This window comes from Indicator indicator, chromosome 4, assembly GCF_027791375.1.
Source record: "Indicator indicator isolate 239-I01 chromosome 4, UM_Iind_1.1, whole genome shotgun sequence".
NCBI lineage: Eukaryota > Metazoa > Chordata > Aves > Piciformes > Indicatoridae > Indicator > Indicator indicator.
This window is the reverse complement of record NC_072013.1, coordinates 27833477-27854638: the sequence shown is the minus strand read 5'-3', so window position 1 is coordinate 27854638 and position 21162 is coordinate 27833477. Positions and strand designations below refer to the sequence as shown.

The following is a 21162-nucleotide window of genomic DNA, read 5'->3' as shown; positions in this document are numbered from 1 at the left end:
CTTAACCTTTAACTTGCAGTTAAAAAACTATAGCAACCTATTAAAACTCTGCCAGTACAATATATTCTGTACCAGTGTTAGAAGATGTAGCCTCCTGTGAGTGTATTATGTAAGATAAAGGCTCTCTGTGTTTTTTTCTTTTTTCTCTCTGCTGCACTATGATGCTGCTGGTCTCTGCATGTGCAGGACATGTCTAAGCTCCCTTGGCAGCCCCAAGTGCTTCAGACACTGCAGTAGCCAAGCACACTGTGCAATTCATCTGAGCTCGTGCTACCTATGTTAGGCTTAGCTGAACCCCTAGCTGCACTGAGTAAATCTCCATCGAGTATAATGGGAATTTAGACACTTGTATTCAAGGGACTTATGCTCCAGCTGAGTGTTTTGAGTTTCTCAGGAGCCTTACAAGGTAACGTACATCCTTCTGGCACCTCTGTGTGCCCCCACTGTTTTGTCAGCTCTTGTCTTTAGGGGCAACCACAGCTTCAGCAATACAAAAGGTCAGTGGAGTAGTTACTTGAGCCAGACACAGTAACTCTGGTTTGTGGAGAGAGTGCTCTTATGCTGTGAGCCAGGGTCCTTCTCTGCTCCTTCTTGGAGAAAGTCTTCTTTACATAAATCATACAAGACAGCTTTTTTACTTGCAACATCTTCCTCACTTCAGTGTTTTGCTGTGGCATTTCCATATTCTACACAACTTCATGTACTTGAGTAAACTTTTGTTGCTTTTGTTAAATGATGTATTTACAAGGTCAATTACTTTTTGGAGACAAAAAGACATTAATTTTTATAAATGGTGAATCTTATCTATTTCCCTTAGAGATGTGTGTATGTATGAAGATTTTTAAACTGGATTATATTTAAATTCTCCATTTAGAGCTTAAATGCATGCTAAAATTAAATAATTCTTACTTAGTGAATGCTAAACGATACCATTTCCTCTCTCTGGCATGTTGTCACTCCCATGCAAACTTACAGCTTCTAGATTCAGCTCTAGCAGCATAAAACACAATTTAGGAGTCAGAAAAGCATATGAATTACTAGACAAGGAAGCAGAGATGGAATATAGTAGGCAGCTCCCTTCCAAGGGGAACAGAGGGTCCAATATGCTGTGCAAACCCTCCTCTTAGAGTAATCTGCTGCCCACCTGGGGCTAGTTTAGGGATACCACTAGGAAGCTTCCTACCATGATATGGCCCTTGAACTGTAACCCACTATTGCTCTTCCACGTGGGTGGTGATGGAAGCTGCAACCCATAGTCCAAAGGCAATTAAAAGAGACTTCAGAGCCTTGGAACGGCTGGTGAGGAAATCTGGGGTGCAGGTTACTTTTTCTTCTCTCCTTCCAGTTTCAGGCAGCATCACTGAAACATATCAATCCAGTCTATTAATACATGGCTCTGTGGCTGGTGTCGCTGACACAGCTTTGGATTTTTCAATAATGGAATGGCTTATGTGGCACAAGGCCTGCTGTCATCAGATGAGATTCCCTTTTCTCAAAGAGAGAAGAGGATCTTTGCTCTGGAGCTTGTGGGATTCACTGGCAGAGTTTTAAACTAGACTTGAAGGGCAGGAGGACATCAGGCTAGCTTGTGAAAAGGTGTGGGATGACATGTCAAGGTTAGAGGGACAGGTGCTAGCAAGGGCTCTCAGCCTGTTGCCCTGAAAAGTGCTGTGTGGTATGCTGGAGCACCCTTGGAGACTTATGGAAATGAGCCACGGGCTTCTGAGGTAATAGGAGCCAACAAGGAAACACCAGGGAAATACCTCAAAGGAATTAAGGGGTGTTCCTCTAAGAAAGCCTGGGTGGCATCAAAGGTATCATGGCCAACAGGTTGAGGGAGGAAGTTCTACCCTTCTACTCCCTTATCATGAGACCCCCATCAGTACCATATACAGCTCTGGAGCCCTCAGCACAAGAAAAAAAGTGGAACTGTTAGGTCAGGTCCAAAAGGAGAGTCACAAAAATGGTCAGAGGGATGGAACAGGTCTCCTGTGAGGAAAGGCTGAGAGAGTCGTGGTTGTTCAGCCTGGAAAAGAGGAGGTGCTGAGGAGACCTTACAGCAGTCTTCTGGTGCTTAAAGGGCACCCACAGGAAAGATGGGAAGGGGCTCTTTAACAGGGAGTGTCTTGACAGTACAGGGAGTTATGGCATTAAACTCAAAGAGCGTAGATTCAGACCAGATGTAAGGAAATATTTTTTTACAATGAGGTTGCTAAAACACTGGAACAGATTGCCCAAAGAGGTTGGTAGATCCTCCATCTCTGGAAACATTCAAGGTCAGTTTGGATGGGACTCTGATGGAGCTCTGAATCAGCTCTCCTGCTGACTGCAGAGGGGTTGGACTAGATGACCATTAAAGGTACCTTCCAACTCAAAGTCTTCTGTTGGCTAATTGATAATCTATTTTGTGATAGCACCACAGTCTCTGTCTCGGTACATGAACACAAGGCATGTGCTTGAACACCTGCACAAATGTTACTGGTTTATTTTATCCAACTAATTTATTTAGATATCTGAGTTTCTATAGAGCAAGGGAATAAAATTTACTGAAGTAACAATGTTTAGCTGATGAGGGACAGAGCATGCTGTAAGTGTAAACTAAATGCTTTTGTGCACATAAGTGTGTGGCAAATGGGTTTCATGCACAATATCATATATACGTATTGTTTTGGTACTTCAACGAACTAAAACAAGCAGGCTTAAAACTAGAGCTGGAAATTTCAAGTGGAGGCTGAAGTAAACTGGTACTTCTTTAGTCACTTATATCTCAACAGACATATTTAGACTGTTCTGGGATCTCTATACTTGCATTTGCTTTCTATCTTTAATGACCATGCTCAGAGGCAAACAAAGACAGCAGTGATTAAAATAAGACATTGATAGCTGAAACAGTGCATTTTTGTTCTCTGATTTTCTGCCAAATTTAATTTTAACATGGAGCTTGTGCACTACCACTGACCATATCTCAGTTGCCTGAATGTATGCTCTAGAGCTGTGGGGTTGTATGAGTAGTTGTGTTCTTGTAGTGGTGTGCTTGACTTGCTAAATACCAGTATTTGCATATGCAGAGGTACATACAGATCTGTACTGCCTTCCAAGCAGCTGCTGCTATCTCTAAGCCCTTTAGACTTGAACTTACTACAGAAGTGTGCAATATTGTGTCTTAAAGGTGGCCAGATAAGAAAAAAGAATTGCACAAGACATACTTTAAAACACACCATACTTTCTTTTTCTGTGTGACCTAGAGCCTGAATAAAGCATATTTGACTGTTGGAACCAAACACACACATTATATACGCTTTACCCAACAGCTTGCTTTGCAGCTTTAAACTGCATTGATTTTATATCGAACTCCCACAGAAAAACGTCTCTCCTCAGGGAAGAGCTGGTTAATGGTGAGTCATCCCACTTCCTGTACGCTCAGGTGTACCTGGGCAAATGCAAATCCCTGCCTGGAAACCTGTTACACCAGATCCTGGATCGTCTGTCTGCTCAGTTTCTCATTCTTCTTTTTTCCTTCTTATTTTTAATTTTTTTTTCTTTTTCAATCTGGGAACACGGTGGCAGAGTGGTTTGGGTGCTTGTGACTGTGAAAGTTAAACATTTCCCACTGGTAAGGGGAGGGGAAATAAAGAAAGAAAGGGAAAAAAACCCAGACAAATAACCACGTTTCTTTCATGTGCTTTGCTTCAGAGAGAGAAGCTGCCTCCTGTCCTTAACGCCACGCTGGGCTCTCAAGGGAAAGTGGGAGATTCGCAGGAAGTGGTGGATGGTGGCAGGCCTGAGCCAGAAACGATCCTCCAGGTCTGCCAAGCCCAGGTTGCTGAGCTGGAGCAATGGCTAAACAAAACTAAAGTGTCCCTGAGGTCAGACCCCCAGACCCCCAAAATGCAACAGATGGCGGAACTGGAGCTTGCTGATTGCCAGGTAAGACAGAGCTGTCAGTTTGCTTCAGCTACCCAAACCAGTCACTTTCCCCTAGAGTGTGTCTGCAGAAAAGCTCTGCTTTACTGCTGCTCTTCTTCTCCCTCAGTCTGCTTCCTTACACTGTGCAGAAAACAGGTCACTGCTTGGCTTCAAGTTTCAGGTGCAGCATTCCAAGGGCTTAGTAAAAATACCTATTGTCAGAGCTGGGATCTTTATATGCCCAGGGGATTTAGGCAGAATTCTTCAGTATTTCTAAAGTTTTGTTTTGCTTTGAATTATTTTCAGAAACCTGGCTTGGTTTAGTTTAAATCATTGGTCTCAATCATGACAAACCAACTAGAAAAAAAGGAGTATTTTTTTTTCTTTTGACATTTTTACTTTCAACTTCAGTGTTTTGAAAGACTGGCATAAGATATCTTCCAAGCTGGTAAAATCTTCTTTTGCACTTTTTGCAAAAAAACCTGCCAGCATAGATAGAAAGGCAAGAGCTTTTCCCCTGCCCTCTGAGAGGCAGCAATATTTGGACCTACTGCAGTACTGCCAGGGCAGGCTCTTACCCTGAACGGCAGTGGAAGGAAAGGAGTAGGTGCGTACCCATTGGTGAAAACGGGTGGAAGCAAACAGGACTGGCATGAGGGACTGGGGTGAGTGGGAGTCCTGGCATGCAGCATTTTTCTCTGGCATGCAGATGAAAAGAAAATGTGCAGCCATGCTGCTTTGAAGTTCCCTGCAGTGCCAGTCTGGTGTACCAGTTGGCTTCAAGCACTGAGTTTACCTGAAGTAACAAAACTTCACTCGCCATGAAGGAACCAATACCAAAATGTGTCTCCATTTTAAATTAGTTACTAGAAGACATTTCCAACTATTTTGTTGTTGTTAGTGGATGGGAATTTTTAATAGGAACTGAGTCCATGCCAAGAAGTGCCTCTGGGTTTAGCCTGTGATTCAGTCCAGTGCTCAGGTGCTGAACTCTGTGGGAATCAGGATCATGAACGTTCCTAAGTAGCTAGCTGCCTCTGGATCCCAGTCAGCATTTGTTTCAGCATAGGCTTCAACAGAACAGCTCCAGACAGTGAAAACGAGCACGTTTCAGGCAGCTGTAAATGATGCGGAATTCATGATGGCTGTTAGCAGTCTGGCTCAATGCAAAGATGTGAACTTGCTGGAGAGCGGAGATTTTCTAACCCAGTCAAGATCTTCACATAGAAGTACACATAGCGCAAAGTAGAAACAGTCTCTAGATATGGACATACGATGTAAAGCTGCCAATTTATTGCAGTTAATGACTTCTGAATTAAGCCATGGTGCCTGTCTCCACACTCAAATACGTGAGTCCTGGCTGAGATTATGGTAGCATTACTCTGTTCTGGTAATTCATCACTATTCCTCCCAAAGGGTTATGTGATCAGCCTGTGCACTGCCTCCTTCTCCCTCATTGGGCTATGTCATCTTCTTGGTTGCATCCAAATGGAGTCAATAATTTCTGCTTTCCTTTTTTATTACTCCTTTTCTGAGTTAATATAACTTCTTTCAGAGGCTGTTGTTTGAAACATTTAAGATAAACTCTGTATAAAATGGATTTACTTGTTCAGAATAAAAAGAGACTATATTGGGGAAAACCTAGAGGATTTGCAGCTAGTTCTCTCCTTCCCCATACATTTCTTTTCAGAGGGAAGCTGCTAGCATCGACTTCAGAATGTTATCAGGAAAGGAGTGTTGTGCTTCTAAGAATGAATAATTGACTGCTATCTCTTCTAGGTGAGGTTATCAGAGATAGAACAAAAGGTTCTTTCTTTACTGGATGATTGTGGAGATAGTGCAAACTACCAACAAGAGACAGAGGCTCTTTCCTTGAAGCTGAGGGATGTGAAGTGCAATTTGGAAAAAGTGCAGATGATGCTTCAAGACAAATACAATGAAGAGCAGGTAAAGCATATGAATGCTATGCAGAGCAAGACTGAGAGTCATGGTGTTTTAATTTGTGAAGATGCAGAACAGTTAGAGCTCACCATGTGAAACGAGGAGAAATGTCGGACTTACTATTACTCTGCTTTAGAGAGCTGTGTAATTATTTACAGTTTGCAAGAAGCAGTGGATTTTTAGTGAGTCTCTGAACAACATCTTTTCTGCTGCAAGTGCTCAGTGACAGAGGTCAAGATTTTTCGAGTACAGGGAAAGGATAGAAAGGTTTCTTTGGCTCGGTTTTCTAAATTACTTTGAAGTGCCGTGATGATTGTCTGCCGCAGTATTCATGACAAAGAGACCTTTAAGCAATAAATTTTTCTGTGAAAAATGAATAAATGGCGAGGGCAGTGACTGCCAACTCTCCTGTGTGACAGCTGCACACTTTTTGCTGAGTTTCCCAGTGGGTGAGACTGTAACTTTCAGCTTCAAAGCTGATTCCCACTCTGTTGTACAAGGAGCCAGAGAAGTCTGCCTGGTGTGTTCATGTAAGAGCAGCTGCCGTCTCGCTGGTGCTGGAGGAGCACAGTCTAAAAGGAAACCTGCATGGCCCAGGAGAGAATTAGCTCTGCTAAAGACTCCTGTTGAAGTATTTCTGTGAGCACAAACAGATGAAAATCCATATGCATGAGCAAATTTATAAGCATAAATTGCACATCCCTACAATTTGATCAAACAATAAGAGTGGAGGGTGAGCATGAATTAATCTGCATAGTATCAATTAATCTGCTAGCAGGAAAAGTAAAGCAAGCTTTGTAACTGTGAGGGAAAGAAACGGACCAAACTTTCAGTAAATGGAACTAGACAGAAACCTTTGCAAGAATAGCAACTGTTTCATACACTGTTCAATCTATGTGTGGTAAATCTGAGACAATTTAACTTCTGCCATTTCCCTAAACTGCACTTGTGGGTTCTGTTCTCAAGTCTGGAAGCCTTCTCAGAATGGGTCTCTCTTTACAGATTCCTAACAGAGAGGGGATTGACCCAGAGCCTCTTGAGATCCTACACTCCAATGGCTCCAGCACACCCCAGCTTGCCCTTGCTGAACAGCCACTCATGTGGCACAACGGTTTCCAGCATCCCCAGGTAATTCTCCTACCATCCAGGAGCCAGGCTGCTCTGCATCCTCTGTGGGTGTGAGGGACAGCGGTGTTTATTACCTCCTGCAATTTTCACTGTAGAATCAAGTCTTTCAAGGGTAGGTTTCAGCCACCCCTCTCCTCCAGTTTGTCAGGATGGAGAAAGGCCACACTTCTAAAATCTCGTGTCCAAGAGATTTTAGTAATGCTACAAAGCTGGATGGAACCTGATACTTTCCTTGTATCATAATGATTCAGATGGCATATCTCCTATCTTTATAGCGTTATTGCAGTATGAAATCTGAATCTATATACTGACATTGCTTTTGAAAATGCATTTGAAGCTAAAGCTTTGTGGATGTTTTCCCATGGGCTAACTCACAATGACTTTAAGGTTTTTGTTAACAGAATAATTAAAAAAAATCCTGTGATGTTCTGTGCTCTGTAGACTACTGTTTTGCTAACTAAAAATCAGCTTTTTCTCTTTTCACAGTATTAGAAAAGAGTTGGAGAAAATGATCCTGCCTGAGCTGCTAAAATTGCTTCCTTTTCACTTGATGCTCTTTTTAACTAATGGAACTCAGCCTCATATTGGAGAAAATTGCTATTTTTGCTTGCCTTTTTCTCTGTATATGCATGGCAGTTGCAGGCCTTACAATTTCCAAGTGTGCATAATTTGTTTCTGGCTGGTGGTTTTTGCTTTTAAAACTTAGGCAGAAATCATGTTCCTTAAAAATGTATGTTTTCAGAAAACAGATTGTTTGGTCAACTCTTGTTTACACAGAAACTACATTTTTTTCTGGTAGATGTGTTCTCTCTTTTTTTTTTTTTAGCTAAATGAATATAAAATGTGATTGGAAAATCACATAATTTGAGATTAGTAGTGCTCACAACTGTTCTCTGTGTGCAGGATCTGAAAGCAAAAGCAGCTGATCAGAAAAGCCTCCTTGACTTCATTGAGTCATGTGTAGAAAAAATGCAGCCACAGTTTGAAGACAGCATAATGCAGAAATTGGACTCAAGGTACAAAATAACATCACTTACCAGATTCAATGGTGTAAAACTGCCTAAGCCTGCTGAAACTTTGTGGTGGCACTACTGGTTCTGTGTAGATGTGTGCCTGTAGAAGAAAAACTGCAGAAGCTGGGAGGAGATCTGTGCTATCAACAGTCTAGAGAAATGGAATCTCATTTATGTGGCAGCTCCTGTGATATTGGGATGACTCCAGTGTTTAGAGTCAGTCTTGACATCAGGCAGGATTGACACCTGCCATAAGCTAAAGCAGACCCATCTGGAAACAAGTTGGGCATCTCTATTCACAGCCTTTGCAGTACAAATGCAGAGAGCTACCCAGCCAGATTTAAAGGCAGGATGTTAGGAAGCACTTCCTCACAATAAGGGTAATTAGACACTGGAATGAACTGCCCGGGGCGGTGGTGGAGTCACCGTCCCTGGAGGTGTTTAAAGAAAGATTGGATGTGGCACTTAGTGACATGGCCTTGTCAGTGTGGTGGTGTTGGGTCATAGGCTGGACTTGATTTCGGAGGCCTATTCCAGTCTCAATAATTCTGTGATTCTTTCAAAAGTGGGCATTGGAATCACACATGAAACCAAGATGTGCTATAGGACTCTGTTCCATATATTGTAATTTCAAAGATGGAGGCTGCCTGCAGCACCCTAGCATGTTTCATGGGGGGAAAAGTCCAAAAAAGTGTTAAAGTTTTCACTCTGGTTTCGGAGCAGGAGCAATAGGAACTTATCTTATACAAGAAGTCTTATAAATCTAATTTTGCTTATTCTGCTTCAGTATTTGCCATTCTGAAAATGTTTTCTCAATACAGCAATGGAGAATCTGATGCAAAGAACAAGCAGGCTGATCCCACCTTAGCTCCAAAGGATCAAATGGGTAATAAATGGCAGTATTTACAACAAGAGCTGTCATCAAAGATGAAGTCTCCTCTCTGCCAGCTTGTGGAACCTCAGGTCTGTTTAATTTCGGTAAAACGCTCCTTCTGCAGGCAGTTGGTTGTGGTAAAGATAGCAATTAGTGTGTATCTTTCTGCATTATTGTATCATGACTCTTCATCAGATAGCTGAAACCTGTGCAAGCGCTCTCCAGGAGAGATTGTTACTGCGTAGTGTTTACGTGATTGTCTTTTAATTTTACTTAGAGGTAAATAATGTCTGTGAAGCAGTGACTACTAAGCATAGTGTGGATCCTTGTAGTTAACGTTCAGACCAGATGTTATCTGCTTAATTCTTTCATGAGAACTAAGAGTTAGCCAGCAAGCTCCCAGCTGTTTGTTGTGGATGTGGTTTAAGTCTGTTCTTGCAAGTGAGAACATTTCAGTCAAAATATTTCTGGCATAAATTTTGTTGTGCTATTCACCATTGTGTTCTCTCTTTATTGCATAGCAAAAGCAGAGTTTGGCTTGCAACAAGAGCACACTATGTATTCTGAACAGAATGCAGCTTTTTGCTGCTTGAACAAAACTGTTAATTACAGTGTTGTTCAAGCAGTAAAACGCTGCATTCAATTAGAACGGCTAGATTTCATCTTGTCTGAAATTAACCGCATTACATGGAAGAATATCAGTCATGTAAAAAGACAAATGTCAGCTCTCTTTCAGGCAAGACCTACACAGCAGTGGGCAGCAGGGCTGCCTTGACACAAACTACAACTTGTAGCCCTTAGAGAGTCAATCTGCCATCAGGTCATAGTCTGGCCAACTGATTTCTGCCAGTATGAAAGGAACCCTGCTATCCACATTTTTTATAGTAATGCCTTGAAACTTTCATTTTAATGCTTTTTGAGGAGTGTTATCTAGTTGCCCATAATCCTGTCTCATCTGAGCTGTCCGCTTAATTGCAGCCTTCTTTTTCCAAATGTTAGATTACGACGAAGATGAATGTTCTGCCTCGAGGCACATTCGCTAGTGCAGGAACCCCAACTGTGGAAGAACTGAAAACTTACACTGTCCAGCTGGGAGACCTAAGCCAAGAAGCAAATGTGGTGCATGCACAGGTAAAAGTGGCATGTCCTAGCACTGCAAAAATTACCAGGGGTTCTAGACACAAGACACTGTTTGGGCACTGGTGAGCATAGACAATAATAATTACTGCAGATGGCATTCATTGTAATGTAGCTTTTACATCAGATACGGACTATAAGGTAGAAGTAAGCTTAGGATTTTGAGAGGAAACATTGCAAGTTTCAGGTATGATATTTTTGCTACCCGAATCCAAAAATTTGCCCCTGTGGGTAAAGCTTCTCAAACTGTATAAAGCAAGCAGCCTGTGAACGATTTCAGTAAATCTGCAGTATTGGACCTACCAAGACAAATTGTTTTGTACTCATTAGATAATAAAACAGATTAGATTAGTGACCTCTGAGACAACAGCCATTCCTAATACATAAAGGGTCGTTGTCTCAGCTTTGGCCTTGACAGCTCTGAACATCACATGCATTTAATGGTTTCTTCCAAGTCTGTCCTTCAATATTTCACTAATTCCATCTTATTATTAGCTGGCTGAACCTCTGACCTTATATAAGTGAAGAAATCTTAGACATGCCTTGAATGAAAGTACTGAAAACTTCTGACTTGCCTTTACCCAGGATAACGTGGCAGAGGAAGTCTCTTCCAATTTGGACAGAAAATTGTTTGAGCTGCTTCTGGCAATTAGCCGATGTTTGAATAACATGGAGGAGATGTTAAACACCTCAGTCCTTTCCACTGAAGAGGCAGCTGTGCAACAGGCTCTTTATGAGGTAACTGCCCTAAAGCATCTGGAAAAGGAGAAATCCCAGTTTATTTCTGTTACAACAGAATATATATGGCCTGGTATTTCCTCTCTGTTTTGCTGGTATTAGTCAGGAGCAACACCACCAAACTATTTGGTGTTGCACGGATTTGTGCCTGTTGCTTTTAACAATTTTCAAACTAAGTCCTGCTGCCTTTTACAATGGACAGAGACCATTTTCACCCATGTCATCTTTTTTTCCAACCATTTAGACTCTTTCTGTGGAGCTGCGAAAACTTCATGCTGATCTGAGTAATAAAAAGGATGATCTTCTAAAATCTATTAGCTGTGCTGGTGGGAGCACAGATGTGTTCTGTGAGTGCTTTAACAACTTGCAGGCACGGCTGGAACAAACTCAAGCTGCCGCTGCTTCAATGAGCAACTCCATGAAAGCTGGGTTGGATCATAATAGCAATTACCAGGTACTCCATTGCCACAAACACACACCTTGTTTCACAGCATCTCTTACATTTTTTGGTGTTAATGCATTTGGGTTACAGATGAGCAATCTTTAAAGGGCTTTCTTCTTTGGTTTTTGTTGTTTTGGTTTTTGTTTGGGTTTGGTGTTGTTTTTTTTTTTTCTGTACTAAAAATTGTCTTGGCCTCCCAAGAAGCAAATTTTTGCTGTTTTACAGTTCTGTTTGCAGTGCTGACTACCTTAGAGGGCTTGATCACAGCAGAAAATTTGCATGCAGAATTGATGGAAGTAACCTGGGATCCCATGCATGCTGAGCTACAGGCTATAGCAAGTTTGTGTGTGTAGGGATTAGGCTAAGGAGGGTTTCCTATATTCATCCTGCTGCTGCATGGACTCAGGATAGGCAAGCTTCTTCACTTTTGGTGCCATGTCTGGAACTGGGCTAGTTTTAGCTATGTAATGGAGGTTGATTTAACCCTTTGTATTTACTGTTCCTTTAGTTTTTATGCTACAGTAGCAGAAGCCATAGTTTTGCAAATTTGCATGGGGTTTTTTTGGTTCTATTTTGGAAAAGCAAATAGTGAGAAACTTTTCTCTTGCCTAATCTACTAGAATCTGGTAAATGTAAATCTACTGGAAAATATTCAGATCAGGTATTTAGACTGAAAGAAATGCCTGGCCTTTGAAATATAGTTTGTGATGTCCATTAAAACTCCAGTGTGTTCATCATCTGCAAATCAGCCTAGCTCTTTACTGCTGAGTAATAAACCAGTTCCTCTGAAGAACACTGTGATATTTTCTCGAAACACTGGCAGGACTAGTCTTGCACTGTTGCACTTAAGCAGAATCCATCAGATGCCAGCAGTGGGCTCATTTTCTCATTTTTAGAAAAGAAGAATTTTCATCTCTGTAAGTTTCAGGAATTTTTAGAGTGGCAGAGGATCATTGTGACCAAGCCACCTACTTTCTTTCACTACACAGTACAGAATTCTTCTCTCCATTGATTCAAGCCCATAATGCACATTCTTTGTTTTGTTGCCTCTTTTCCTATTACTTTTTAAGAGAAACAAAGTGCTTTGTCTGTAAAAGGTAACCATTTTGTTTGCTGTGTAATTTTGTCTGGTGATTACTATATTCCTGACATATGATATACTTCTGATGTTTGTTTCATTTGCAGAATGAAACCAGGCTGCTCTATGATCAGTTAACTGAGAAAAAAGCTACTCTGCAACAATGCTTGAGTGGGATATGTGGACATAATGTTCCTGAACAACTTCAGGTGATTTCATTTGAAGGAAATGACAGGAAAAACTCTCAGCATTAGCTGTTGTTTTCAGTTTTCTGCAATCTTTTGAGTTTCACATTCTCTAATGTTTGAGTCTCACTTAGGTTTTAAGGATAAGGGAAGGAGAGAGTTCAGTATTTGCTACCGTCCTTTAATACACCTCTATACATAGTCAAATTTAAGTCATTTTAGTAGTTGGATTGGAAGAACCAGTCTCTCCATAACCTCTTGGAGCAAATACACCCCACACTATGGCAGGAAAGAAAAAGAGCTACACCAAGTACAGCACTTCACACATTATGCCTTTTTATATGCAAAACTAACTTTTTTTTTTTTTTTGTGGGAATAAAGTCCATTGTTTAGATCTATCTACTCATTCAGCACTTATGAGCACCTCATTATATAGCATTTGACCAGCTAAACTCTTCTCCTCAAGCTTCATATGGATTAGCTGAGAAGTAAAAATTATTAGACTGCATATCCTCCCCAGAAGGGTTATTTGCCATCTACCTACTTGTTGGAGAATCAAAGAAGGTGTTCCAAACTGTTACAGGCTCATAACCTTGTTCACAGGCATGCTGAAAGCTATGGTCAGAACTGCTGAATGCCTTAGCAGGGACTACTACCTTGGATATATTCTGTAACATGTGAACACCTCTTGGAAAAGTAAAGCCAGAAGTACATAGCTTCTCTTCCTTCAGAGAGTACTGGTCTCAATCCATCCCTGTTTAAGTCTGTCTAACCTGTAAGAAAAAGTGGTGTTTTCTGCATCTGTGATTCCTTCTACTGGCTGCTCATGTATTAGTAAACTGAAATGCATGTTGAATGTTGGACTGAGACACAAGACCTGAATTCCCTTCCTGGCTGTGCCATGTGAAGCTGGGTCATGGACAGTCTTGTCTAGTTAGGTTAGAAACTTAGTTTAGTTTAGAAAGGGTTTCATTGTGAGCTTATGAAGTGCTAGCACAGCAAACAGAGATCCAGCCCTTGGACCTGCTGTGCTACTAGTGATAATGTTTACTGGAACAGAACTTGTCCTAACAGCTTCTTTTTTTGTCCTTAATTCAGAAAACTGATGCCTGTGCTTTGGAGCTGCAAAACTTAGAAAACCAAGTAGCAAAACTGAGAGAGCATGGGGAAAGATTTCAATTACCTGTCACCTTAATCCAGGAAGTTTATAAGTTAGAGGTAAGAGCACAGTACAGTTTTTACTTTCTCAGCAAGGTTTGAATCTTCTCTAAGCAAGGTATTCTTAGCATCCAAAGGCTGATGGTTATTTCACATTCTGGGAATGTGTGTGGGTTTGTAGGATTCATTTCTATCCTTCATGAATCACTAAACTGTGTTTACATTGTAGGATATTTTGGATGACATGTGGGGCATTCTGAAAGCAAAGTATGTGGAACTGAACTCTCCTTCCATCAGTGAGAGCCAGTATGAGGACTTACTTCATGGATTTGCAGAGCTGGTAGCTATTGGACGAGAGAAGATTGCACAAGATCCAAAACAGTTAACAAGAAGCAGAGCAGCTCTACAGTCTCACTTGGAAAATCACAAGGTATCAGATGCTTATCACAGCTCTACTCAGATCAGCATAGCAGGAACACCATTTTGTGACTGGTTTCTCTCCAGTGTTAGAGAAGAATAACTAACTTTAGAAATGAAAATAGAGGAGATTTATACTGGACATTAAGAAGCATTTCTTTACGGAGGGGATGGTCATACACTGGAACAGGCTTTCTAGAGTGGTGGCTGATGCTCCAAGTCTGTCAGTGTTTAAGAGTCATTTGGACAATTCCCTTACATGCTTAAACTTCTGGTCAGCCCTGGAGCGTTCAGGCAGTTGGACTAGCTTGTCACTGTAGGTCCCTCACAACTGAAAATATTCTAACTGTAAAATTAGTAGTAACTGCTCGTCTTGGGGTGATGAAGAATTTGGGTAGAAGATTCTTGACTCCAGGTATGAGAGACCCTGAAACTGACTGCTCTTCTAAGGGAGTCTTCTCAGTTGTCTTCATACTTCTGCTCTGTTGGGTGTGTAACCTCTCCTAAAAATCAAACTTTGACTTGTTGTTAGTTTTCTTTTTTTTTTTTTTCAGGACTTTTTCCACAACCTCATGACCCACATGGATTTCATGCAAGCATTTTCCAAGAAAGTAAATCCCTCTATCCTACAAAAGAAAGAGGAATTCTGGAAAGAGCTGGTGAATGAAGTCAAGTTGCTGGAGCAGAATGCCTGCCAGTATGGTATACACTTAGAGAGCCTGCTAAAGGTAATGGGTCAAAGGAAACCCCAAATAAAAGCTGAAGGGAAGAAGGAAAAGAGCTATGTCTATGGGAGCCCTTTCCACACCAGTTATTCTTTGGCTAGCAGTTGACCTTTTGTATTTATCGGACAGCAACAGTTTATTACTTGTTCTACGTGTGTCAGTAAACCAGTTTCTTTTTTCCTTGAAACCCTCTGAAAGTGTACAGTTCCACCCTTTTCTCTGACATGGGTGGGACTTCATGACTTGCTGCAGTAATTTTGGAGTGTCTTTTAAGGCACAAAAATACTAGCATTGCTTTAAAGTAAAATCTAAAAATTGATCTTAAAACACTCTTTAGGAAACCTTGACAATATGGGAGAATTAAATACTTAATCTGTGGTGAAATCACGTCTCACTTCAATATTTCCATATTATTCACTTATTTTCTGTGGCATTGAAGCAAGAGCTACTGATGCTACAAAAAGCATTACAACCTCAGTTTGGTGTAGCAGAAATGTAGACAGATGTGTGTTTTGTTAATGATCCAATGTATTCTTCAGGAGTGGATGGAATTTGATGATGAATGCTTCGTTTTCAACAAGGAGTTAGAGTCACTTACCTCTGCATTGCCTTCTGTTAATTTGGTTGAAGAAACAGAAGAAAGACTAATGGAAAGGATTGCGCTTCTAGAGGTATTTCTATGTCTGTCTCTCTGGTTGGTTCTCCTCACGGATCTGTAGAGCTGGATTAGTTGGAATGTGAAGAGAAGACAGTGTTAAGGGCACTGTTTCCTTCGCGTCCTTGTCTGTGTTTGGATGTAAGATGACAGCTTGCCTTTTAAAGTAGCAGACAATCAGGCTGCTAATTTCAGCCAGAGGCTACAAGTTCATTTGAAAGGGAGTAATGACTATCCCTACTTTAGCATTTGGTCTTTAAATGCACATATTTGTGAGAAGATGGTATGCAAGCTGCATGGATCACTAGGACAGCAGGGAGCTTTGGAGTGAACACAGAGCTCCTTCTCTCTAATTCGGGAACAAGATTCTTGCCATGATGGAAAACATAAGGAAATATCTGAATATATACTCAAATACCTGCACCCCTGTTTGCAACAGAAAGTCTACAAGCTTACCAGATCCTTTTGAAATCCTGAGAATTCAGAATGAGATGTCCTGATTTTTATCTGTCCAAAGAGAATTTGCCTTTTGTATAGAATGACAAATAGGCTCTTGGTTTGTTCCCAGCTGCGTCTCTGATCACAGAGCTACACTGTCATGTAGAACCTCAAACTGCAATTTGAGACATTTTATCTATGTTTTAAACATATTTAAACATAAGGCTATGAAAGCATCTTTTATTGTTTTTTTTTTGTTTTGTTTTGTTTTGCTTTTAATTTTAAGAAGAAATAGTAAACTGAGTAATATAACTTCAGGAAGTGCTCTGCATTCCTCACAGGTCTACCTTTCTCAGTCTTCAGAGGACCTGCTCTATTAGAAATTTTTTGAATTAATGAGTCTTTGGGTTTATATTGAGTCCAGTGTGGTATTTAGATTCATCAACTATAAAGGCTAAAAGGACTACTGTGATTAAATCTGTTTGATTGCATGAAAGAAATTGGACATACCCAGCAAATTCTGGTAAAGCAGTATTTGTAAAGTATAGCTTTTGAAACAACAGTAAATGTTTATGTAGTGACACTCTCATACTTTTGATGCCTGTATCATTGAGACAGGAAATATGCAATTTTTGAATAGCCATTGAGTGTGAAATTGCCTAGTTTCCTACATTTTTTTAAGTTCTTAGCTTGCTTTTTACTCTTCAGTCTCTTACTTGTCTTTAAAGACATCTCAAACAAAGTAGTAAAGCCTTAGAAGATGATTTTGGGGGTGGTCCCAGCACTGGAGTTTCAGTTTCATGGCCGGAGCATTGAATAATTATCCCAACAACTTCCTTCAAAACAATGGTAACTGTTTTTGAAATAGAACAGAGCCTGAAGCCCCTCTCAGAACAAGAGGGAAATAACTTTCTCATGGGGACAGTCATGTGCTTGGACAGTGCAGCCAGACCTGATAAGAGAGTGTTTGTCAACTTCTTGAGGTTTACATGGGTCAAAAAAAGCCTAAGCAGCGTGTGCCAGTGGCCAAGAAAGCCAGTGGCATCCTGGCTTGTATTAGAAATGCTGTGGCCAGCAGGAGTAGGGAGGTGATTGTCCCTTTGTGGTGAGGCCACACCTTGAGTATTGTGTCCAGTTTTGGGCACCTCAATACAAGAGACAGGTGGAGGTGCTGGACTGAGTGCAGAGGAGGGCAACAAAGCAGGTGAAGGGCTGGAGAATAAACCTTATAAAGAGTGACTGAAGGAGCTGGGGCTATTTAGTTTGAAAAAGAGGAGGCTGAGGAGAGACCTCATTGCTGTCTACAAATACCTGAAGGGACATTGTAGAAAGGCTGGAGCTGGTCTCTTCTCCCAGGTAGTTAGTGATAGAACAAGAGGGAATGGCCTCAAGCTGTGACTGGGTGGGTTTAGACTGGACATTAGGAATATTTTTTTCATTGAAAGAGTTGTCAGGCATTGGAATGGGCTGCCCAGGGAGGTGATTGAGTCACCAACCCTGGATGTGTTTAAGGGCTGTTTGGCTGTGGTGCTTAGGAATATGATTTAGGGGTGAATCTTGTAGAATAGGGTTATCAGTTCGACTTGGTGATCCTGAGGGTCTTTTCCAACCTGAATATTTCTGTGATTCTGTGACAACGCAGTCATTGTGATAATGCATGAAATTATATTGAGATATGTCTTGATCCATCCAAAAGAAAAAAAAAAACAAAAAAATTACCCTGCATCCATTTTTTGCATGTAATGAAGTACAAATTTCTTACATTTGGAAAATAAAATACACGATGGAGGAAATGTGAAATGAGGCACTTAGAACAAATGATACATGTTTTGCTAGCTGTTTTCAGGTTTTTATAATATCATTGTTTTGCAAACTTCCCATACCCTGATAGAAAATCAAAACCAGTGTTGATGAAAAGCATGCCAGGCTTTACCAGCTGGTGAAAGAAGGAAAGAAACTGCTGACTGTTGTCAGCTCTCCAGAAATAAGAAGCCAGATTGGGAAGCTGGAAGAACAGTGGCTGTCATTAACCAAAAAAGTTGGCCATGAGCTACACCGACTTCAGACATTACTCAAACTCCTGGTCAGGTGGGTATAATGTAGAAAGCCATCAGAGATATCAGCTCAAAATAGTTACTGATCTTCTGTTGATGTGTTTTTGAAATATGACAGTGAATTAATGAATAATATACCTTCTTGAACTTAAAAATGAGAAGGGAAAAAAAGCAGTGGTGATCAAAAGTGAAATCCTGGGAGTCAAGAGGAGATGATTTGAGGCTCTAGAGCCCAGTCCCCCAGCTGATATACCAAGCTCAGATCTCCTTACCTGTGGTCTGTGTGTTCTAAGGTCAGGCTGGCTGGACCCATAGTGTGGAGAAAGCATGCCATTGTTTGTTGGTATTGACCTCTGCTGTGTATTCTGCACTGTATCTTGAAGTGTATGTCTCCTCTGGTGGTTTGGACCTCCATTCAACAAAGCGCTTTTCACCCATGCAGTCTTGACAACTGCTGGGTGACTATAGAAAGAGGATGCTTTCAGGAACACCTGATCAGCTGGAAAGAGCTGATGGGAACAGTCTTGTGGGTACCTCCTGAAGAACAGCTGTGTTGCACATCAATCCATGCTGTAGCCATGATTCTACAGGATTCTGTAGCATGACAGGTGCCAGAATAGCACATGCCTGCTTAGAGAGAGGAGGACAACTTGGAGGGTGAGAAATGTATCCTAGACTCATCTAGGAGATGTATGTGTGCTTTGTTTCCTCCTTGTAGCTACAAAAGAGACTCAGAGGAATTAATTAAATGGCTGGATTCTGCCCAGCAGAGAATGAATTTTTGGAAGGAGCAGTCTCTCAACGTGTTGCAAGATCTTCCCACCATCAGGGATAACATCAACAGCTTATTTGTAAGTATTTCTCCTCACACCCTTAGATATAAGACATTGTAACTTCCAGTGAAAAATGGTCCTTTCAAGTGGATTTTGTATTTGCTATAAGCCAGAAACTGCCCAGCACTGAATGGCTGTGTGCCCTAAAGCCATCCTATTATCTCTGTGGTGAACTGTGAGGGTGGCAGGTCACCAAAGACCTTCCTTCTAATTGCAGGGCCTGCCAGAGTGCATAAATTGTAATGGAATCCTCTAGTAATGAGCTCTAAACTGCAACACATCCCAGCCCAGCCGGAATCTCTTAGGCACCTACAGTCTAATAGGATGATATGGCAGTTCAACCAAGCTGATGGGCCAGTGGCTGACTGAATCTGGGGTGGTAGACTCAGGGAACAGGGCTGAAGACAGCAGGGCTATGAAGATGGAAAGCTAAAGTCTGATGAGAGTAACACACTGAACTGCATTTCACAGCTTTGGCTGCCCTTCTGGTGCTGTGATCCCCTTGTATGACTAGCCAGGAGGCTTAGCCCCAGTGTAAGACCCGACAGAGGAAGTCTTGTAAAGTGTGAAAGCAAAGCATTGTGAAGGTTAAACTGAAGAGTATGAGCCAGCCAGAGACCTGAGGATTGGATTTGCTTCTTGGACCTCTGTGAAACGAGGATTAAGATATTCCCAGTTCCTCTGAAGCAACAAAATGACATTCAGCATTGTGTCAGGCTTGGCATCAGAAGGCCTTACCTGCCACGAGAACACATCTGAATTTTCTTATCTGGCTAAAATCTGTTGTTTGGGATAGTTCATCCTGTAACAGAAAACCTGATTTGCCTTCTTTATTTAAGTATTTATATATATATTTACCTTGTTTTAAATTTCTTCCATGCACCTCAGTCATTCTCTAAGGAAGTTGATGAAAAATCTTCACTGAAGTCATCTGTGGTGAGCACTGCCAACCAGCTCTTTCATGTGAAGCAAGCTGATACTGCAGCACTTAGGTCATCTTTGGCAAAGTTTGAGCAAAAATGGGGAGAACTGATTACACAGCTGCCAGCCATCCAAGAAAAGCTTCACCAGGTGAGGAGAAACTCTCTCAGTTCAAGCTAAAGAATGACTTTTACATGTTGCTGTTTGGATTCAGTTGGCTGCTCCATGAGGCCCTCAAAGCACTTTTTTCCTGATTATCTGTCTGTCTTGCTTCCAGATTAATTACCCTTCTTTAATTATTCTTCTTAAGTGTTCTTCCTGGGCTTTTTTTTGCACGTATCTGTCACCTTTACAGTTTTATATGCAAGGCTGCTACAATTGGAAAGAATTTTATTACAAATTTCTGAATTCTCAAACTTTTCTTGATTTCATTCACATACGTTTCTTGAGCACAGGGCTCACTTTCAAGTTCATACCCTGGTAATTGCAGTTATAGTGCCTGAGCCTTTCTACAAATAAAAATGTCACCTTCCTTGTAATACTTCTAACAAGTAAAGTGTAGAGGATTCATTATGTGCTCTACCCCCAGCTTCAGATGGAAAAACTTTCATCGCGGGAAGCCATTGCTGAGCTAATGACCTGGCTGGACCACGTGGAGCAACAGCAGGGACATGAGGAACCAATAAACTCACAATGTAGTGCTGCCCAAGTCAGAAACCTCCTTCAGAAGTACAAGGTAAAGGCCTTCTGCAAGATGTTTGGCTGTAACAAAAATGGAAACAGCTCTCAGGCACTGTCATATCCTTTACCTTGCTCTTGGGAGGGTTCCTCAAACAGTCTCAAATGTGTTTTAACATCTTTCTTTATAAAAACCTTTGGCTTCCATACCTCACAAGACATTGCCTGTACTGCAGTACAGCTACTGTCTACTGCACTATAATCTCCTTTCCTCATGCTGTCACACCTCTCTTGTTCCCTCTCTCTTACATTTAAATTCTAAAATGTGTTCAGCTTTGCCTCCTTAGGAAGACAGACTCTAAGTTCGTGCTGTTTTCATCTGTCTTTTCATTAAGGATTACCTCATTAATGGAGCTCCATAGCCAGGATCCATTTAGGTAGAGAACAGGGGTTTCTTCAGAATATGTTTCTTCAAAAGAGATGATGTGCCAGAAGAACACGATGAACATCCCTGCAGAGAGAGAGGCTGCAGCAGACTCTTAGCTCTTTTCAGATGCTAAAACACCACTGACAGAGGCTGCTTGGCCCAGCCACAGGAAGGATTCAAGCCATGCTTATATATCCACAGATGCCAGGGAGCCCAGCCTCAGGACCTTGCAGAACTTAACTTTGCTCTGCCCTTGCAGAGCTACCAAGCTGTGTGCTGGGCTCAGACAGGATGACAGTTCTTATCCTACAGCTGCAGTTCTCAGGCACTTTGGTACTGCACATAAAGCAAGTGGCACTATCAGCACTTTTTCAAAGTGCCTTAGTATGGCAGGTAGATAACACTTTGGTCTGT

At 41.4% G+C, this 21162-nt stretch overlaps 1 protein-coding gene across 1 annotated transcript in view; it reads left to right on the top strand.

Annotated features, from left to right (window-relative positions):
- SYNE2 (spectrin repeat containing nuclear envelope protein 2) overlaps positions 1-21162 on the top strand; it is a 169725-nt gene that overhangs the window by 90937 nt on the left and 57626 nt on the right. Inside the window, exons 67-84 of the mRNA XM_054400423.1 lie at positions 1917-1931; positions 3703-3927; positions 5686-5853; positions 6850-6975; positions 7879-7991; positions 8810-8951; positions 9862-9993; positions 10585-10737; positions 10982-11191; positions 12365-12466; positions 13541-13660; positions 13830-14030; positions 14572-14745; positions 15282-15413; positions 17727-17923; positions 18608-18740; positions 19611-19793; positions 20233-20379. Coding sequence (XP_054256398.1) covers positions 1917-1931; positions 3703-3927; positions 5686-5853; positions 6850-6975; positions 7879-7991; positions 8810-8951; positions 9862-9993; positions 10585-10737; positions 10982-11191; positions 12365-12466; positions 13541-13660; positions 13830-14030; positions 14572-14745; positions 15282-15413; positions 17727-17923; positions 18608-18740; positions 19611-19793; positions 20233-20379 — 2673 coding nt within the window. The remainder of the gene's footprint in view (positions 1-1916; positions 1932-3702; positions 3928-5685; positions 5854-6849; positions 6976-7878; positions 7992-8809; positions 8952-9861; positions 9994-10584; positions 10738-10981; positions 11192-12364; positions 12467-13540; positions 13661-13829; positions 14031-14571; positions 14746-15281; positions 15414-17726; positions 17924-18607; positions 18741-19610; positions 19794-20232; positions 20380-21162) is intronic.